We start from the raw sequence: 6,000 nt of genomic DNA, 5'->3' as shown, positions 1-6,000 counted from the left end.
TGTCTATGGATATCATGTGATAGATTATCGTAGTTTGTTTACATAATTATGACTCTTAAGTAAAGTGTTTGGGCATAAATGTATGTTTTATTTTCATAATTAAGTAATGTCTAAATCCCGTAGGTTAATTGAAGAGGCAACCTTCCCTTACTATAAGTTGCAACCAGCAGCGCCACCGCACAAAACACCCCCATCACCATGAAAACTAACCGCCTAATTACTAGTATTATCCTCTCCCTCTTTTTGGTTGGTGCAGTGTCTGTCTCTGCAGCCACCGGGCGGCGGATGACTCTAATTCTTCCATTGAACTTGGATGTGGACGACCCGGCGGTGATTGAGATGGCCAAATTTGCAATCGCGGAGCATAACAAGAGATCTAATGGGAAGAACTTGAAGCTCGCTTACATCCTCAGTTGCATGGGATTCGCATACGCAATCTACTCTCTGGAGTTGTTGGCCAACGATGGAGCCATCACTAACAAGTACTTGGCTCAATTGCTTCAGACCACGCCTATGTACGAGCTACAAAGCTTTGAACTTGCACCATTTCTTTCTTGATAGTAAATTCATCTATGTAGATCTTCATCAATGAACCAATGCGCGCATGTTTATTATTGCTCATAAACATCCACAAACTCAATCCATTTTATTGATTATTAGTAAGGATTGTTATAAGAAATTTCTGCCTTTTATTTCATAAAATTTTTACTTTTTGTTATTTACTCATGTTTATTATTGCTTCTTCACTTAACATTTTGCTTTTTGGACACAATGAATGTTGCAATGAAATTAAAACAGAAAATAATAAAAAAACATTATGATTATTATAGACAAACACCTAACAATATATACTAAGTAGCTAGCTAGAATATTCTAACCAACTGAATGAAATGGGGTAGTAAAACCCACTTATTTATCGAATATATATTTGCATTGATTTTCACATATCATGCATTTAAGAATATATAGAAATAAATATGATTCTACTGGAGAAGAGCTCTGAAGGAAGTGAGGTTCCTGGAACGCCTATGGATGTCTTCCCACACAACAGCCTCATAATCCATCTTCTTGCTTTTCTCGTCCTCCACGGCCAACACAAGGCGGAAGTTGGTGCCGTCAACAACCTGCGTGTCACCCTTCACAACCTGTACAAACGTCAGGTTCGTCCCGGATTGCTTGTTGTACTCTTTAACGGCGAATTCCCCCGTCGCCACGGCACGGAGGTTTTTATGGGCGTCCTTGATGTGGGTCCAGCGCCCACCCAGGGCTACCGGCGGCCGAGAAGTGGCCAAGGCAGAGAAACAAGCCGAGAGGAAGAGGAGAGAGAGCAGGGAGAGGAGGAGGAGGTAGTTTTGTTTCATGCTAACCATTTTGTTTATTATTCTTTTTCTTAAGAATTTTGAATTTCTTTTTTTTTTTGTTTTTTGTTTTTGTTTTTTTTTTTTTATTTTGTTGGATGGTGATAATAATGGTGAGGATTTATAGTAGAATGAAGAAGGTAAGTAATGGTTAAACGTGATGTTAGTTCCTGCTTTCAATATGTGCCTACTGTTTCTGGAAAATTGAATTTTAGTGTACTAATTTACTATGTTTGGGACGGACTCAAAATTTAGTTCAACAAATCTATTTGTTGATGAATATGTCTAAATTAAATCGAGTGATCAGTTAATTAGTTAGTTTAAGTAAATGGTGACAATTAATTTATTTACTAGCTAATTAATAGACTCTTAAAAGGAGGTTAGAAAATCGCAATTGATTAATTAGCTACTGACCTGTTGAATAAAAACATACAATGGAAGACAAAAAATACATACGATTAAAATTTAATACATGCATATATTGTAAGGTATTTGTTATCCTAAAATATTATGTTTGGTTTTATGGCAAATTGTAGATATAAATTAATATAAAAATGACAAATAGAGTGTTATTTTTAAATTGGTCAAATTTATTCAAATATTAACCAAATCATATTATTTTACCGCAACATATATAACTTGATTTTATCTATTTGACAACCCAACTCATTGTAATGGGTATCTATTAAGTTTTATTGTTACGAAAGTTTCTAATCTCGATCTCTGATTTCTAGTCTCAGTTTCAGAGAAATTTTCTAATTAATTCAGGATGTGTACGTGGTTCTCAAATGACAATAATATATAAAGAAAGTAACACTAGTTAATCTTCTACCATGCAATTTAATTGGTGATTAATTCATTTACTTATCCGGTTAGTTCAAATTTTATTTTATATATTAAGCGATGAACTGATTAATGACAAATGTTACTATTTATACAAGGTGAAAACTTAGGTGAAGTTCACTTTACGTGAAATTGATATCTAAGAGTTGTTAGATGAAAATTTAGTCAAATCAGTTAAATTATCTAACAGCTCTCAGGTATCAACTTCACGTGAAGTTGACTATACCTGAGTTTCACCTTTATACAATTTTAAATAGAAAAGACAGAGAAAATTCATTAATGGTGCAACCAACTGCAATTAATTAAGGAACAAAAAGTCTAATGAGAAAAACAACAATAAAAAAGAATTAATCTAATTTCACCCAGTACTCCAACTCTATTCACAGGGGAAAAAAACACATAAATTCTTATATCTCTCTCTCATAATCGCATGCCACGTCTCTCTTTGTCAATCGCATGCCCAACTCTATTCACAGGGAAAAAAACACATAAATTCTTATATCTCTCTCTCTCGTAATCGCATGCCACGTCTCTCTTTGTCAATCGCATGCCGCACCTCTCTTTTATTGTCTTACTTTGCGTCTCTCTTTTCACCACCGCATGCTACACCCTCTCCGATAGCCGCACGCTACACCCTTCTCTCCCAAAGTCAACCACCGAGGGTCGTGCATGTCATTGTTGTTGTTGCACGCCACCGCGAATTGCAACGGAATGGTCAACGAGAAAGAAGAATGTTGTGCGCTGCCACATCCAAAAAATGCCGTGCTCTGGCCACATTATTTTTTTTGTTTTGGATAATTCTTTTTACTACTTTTAGATGTTTCTTTTTCATAAGTTTCGAATATTTTTTTTTTATATTTTGGATGTTTCTTCTTTTTAGATTTTGGATATTTTTAATAGTTTTAGATGTTTTTTCCTTAGTTTTTGGAGGTTCTTTTTTCAATATTTTTTTAATGTTTCGTTTTATTATGTTTTAAAATTTTTTAAATGATTTTGGATATCTCTTTTTTGTTAGGTTTTAGATTTTTTTTTGTTGTATTTTGGATGTTTCTTTTATTAGAAATTTTTATAATGATTTTGGATGAGTTTTGGAAATTTTAAAATTGTTTGAATTTTTTAGATTTTGGATTTTTTTTTTATTAGGTTTTGGACGTTTCTCATGAATGAAAGTTTGAATTCATGTTTCCTTATTACGCCATTAGATGCGGGAGTTTGCGGCGGTTATATAGCAGCGGTTCAAAACCGTCGCTAAATGACAAGGTTGCGGCGGTTGTGCATCTGTTTGGGATGCGTGCGTAGTGACATCACTAGAATTAGCGGCTGTTTGGAGTCAAACTGCTGCTAAATGAAATACCTTTATCAATTAAAACCCACCCCTAGTGTTTTCTCTATATGTTTTCTCTGAATTGAAAATCTATATATTGGCGTGGCTCTCTTCTCTGAATCCCTTTTACTTGCACTGCAAGCTCATTCGCCGCAGTCTCATTGTGCCCTTCCTGATCATCTATCACCCTTCATTCCTCCACTGATCCACATCCATACCATTGTGTCCCAGTTCATCTCTACCTCTCCATTCTCTTGCATTCGGTGCCTCCTTAATTTTCTCTGTCCTATTATGCATTGTGAGCTCTTCAGCCCCTGACCCTCTGCCCTGTTTTCCTCTCTCTCTTGCCCTCCCTCGCAGACACCAATCCATCGTCGTCCTGTGTGATGCAGATCTCTCACTTAGCGTAGTCATGGTCTTTTGCGCAGTCACAATTGCAATCACCCTCCAATCAGTTTGCAGCTGCCATCATCCTCTTCGCAGTTCCCACCCGCTGACGATGTCATCCTTGACTTCATTTTTTGTTCCCAGAATCTTAGATATAACATTAACTCATTATCTTGTGCATTTTTGTGTTTTATGGAATATGCACACAAATTGTTTGTTAGTTTTTTTCGGTGAAAGAAGGAGGAGCTCAACTTTTTATTTTCATGGATTTTAAAAAACAGTTGTATGATTCTTCCTCTTTTAAAGTTTTAGTTCGATTATTCTGTTTTGTTATAAAACTAGTGTATGTTTAATGGTACCAATTATGCTGTGATTATGAGTTTATCAAAAGATTGATTATGCTTGATTCATCCACTATTGTGTTTGATTTGTTCTAAAAAAATTTATTAACTATGAAACTAGTTTTACTTTTGCTTTTTTTATCTATTTAATTGCTTTTTCTTTTTGGTAACTATTATCGTAATAATGTCTATTACTGTGAGCTGCGATTTACTAATTTAATGGGTTGTTATCTTATACTTAGAGTTTAATGTGAGTCTGTTATTGAAATTTATGTATAAGGAACTGGAATCATTTTATCATTCTTTGGTTGGTTTATGTTTAATTAATGCTATTTTCAATTCATAACTGCTATCTTATCTGATTAAAGGTATTTGTCTTTAGTTTGCTAATTTTGTACATCAATGTGTTTTTCTTGATTATATCCATAGGTATAGAGAACGAAATTTGTGCATTGCAATTGGAAGTTATGTTTCTAATCATAATATATTTGCTTTACTAACTGATTTGTTTTGGATGAAAATATTATGAAGGCAAAGGGCTCTTGATTTGAGAGTTTTTTCAATATAAGTTTTAAAGTATGTTAGCCCGTAACATTTAGTCATCAATTATGTATGATTGTTTATCATTTTTGTGTGCATAGACTTATTTTATTTTGAGATGCAGAGGAACATAATTCAATGATGTAAAAGAAAATAGTTTACTGCAACAGTAGAATAATAGCACTTCTTGTCAGTGAGTGAGCTGTTCTTGCATAATAAACTTGGCTATTTATAATAATTTTTTTAATAATTGACTTACGGGGAACAATTAAAATTTTTCACAAAGCTTAAATGGCTTTTTTGTCTTACAAGAGCATTCAGTAGGTATTGCACACTCCTTTGTGCAATTTATAAGAAAAAATAAACAAACATTAATTTCCTTTTATCTTTATAATTTCATTCAAAGGCTAGTTTGGCTTTTCCACATTCTCTCTTTCATTGATAAATCAATATTAGTATGGAATATCTTCTTAGACCTTCACTTTTACATGAGTCTTTGCTGTCTATCCACCTATTCACCAGGGAAGACCATTATTAGAATGATGGATTGAAGATGGATTAAAGTGGCACAATGAACTCCGTGCTATGGAAGCAGAGGTAAATAACATATGACTCAATAAAAATAGTGTTATTGTAATAGAATTCCATGCATAGCTATAATTTGAATTGTTAATAGTATAAATGTATCAGATTTAATCTCTTGTTAAAAATTTAGCACCTTTATATTATGTTTTTTATTTTATTTTTTTTTTTGAAAATTGTAGTTGAGGCTATGTCATGCTAAAGGTAACTACTTTTGTTTGCTTTATACTTTATTGATATTTTTAGTAAGGAGCTTGCTTGCTAATTTATCATGACATAAATATTTATGTGGGTGCATGAGCAAAGAGAAAACATAAAGTTTACATTCTTGTGATTTTATCATTTTTTATGGATATTTTGTTAATAATTCATGTGATGAGGAAATAGAAGTAATAATTTTTATTTTGCATTCTTTCTTCTTTTTTTTTTTTCTCATTTATGTTTGTGACTTGCTTTCCAATATATCTCTATCTATCCATCTGAGTTATGTGTGAGATATGAATGGTTGTCTATACAGGTTCTTTCAAATAAAGTTAATCAATACTTGAAAGTTTTTAATATTGCACAATAATTTCCTTTTTTTTTGGATTATATATTTCTTTGTAATTGATGTCCACTGTCCTTT

At 33.1% G+C, this 6,000-nt stretch overlaps 1 protein-coding gene across 1 annotated transcript; it reads right to left on the bottom strand.

The window, feature by feature from the left end:
* Window positions 1-983: 983 nt before the first annotated feature.
* On the bottom strand, window positions 984-1,370 carry LOC148571269 (cysteine proteinase inhibitor 5-like). The gene has a single exon (XM_088507247.1). It carries the CDS (start codon window positions 1,368-1,370, stop codon window positions 984-986), a length of 387 nt encoding a protein of 128 aa, XP_088363373.1.
* Between the last annotated feature and the right edge of the window lie 4,630 nt (window positions 1,371-6,000).

The sequence above is a fragment of the Arachis ipaensis genome, chromosome B3 (genome assembly GCF_059453495.1).
Source record: "Arachis ipaensis isolate K30076 ecotype BB chromosome B3, ASM5945349v1, whole genome shotgun sequence".
Classification (NCBI taxonomy): Eukaryota; Viridiplantae; Streptophyta; class Magnoliopsida; order Fabales; family Fabaceae; genus Arachis; species Arachis ipaensis.
Note: the sequence above shows the minus strand (reverse complement) of the source record. Positions and strands in the feature narration are given on the sequence as shown.

Excerpts from the sequence above, each read along its gene's own strand:
- LOC148571269 (XM_088507247.1), bottom strand. The coding sequence starts at position 1,370 with ATGGTTAGCATGAAACAAAACTACCTCCTCCTCCTCTCCCTGCTCTCT.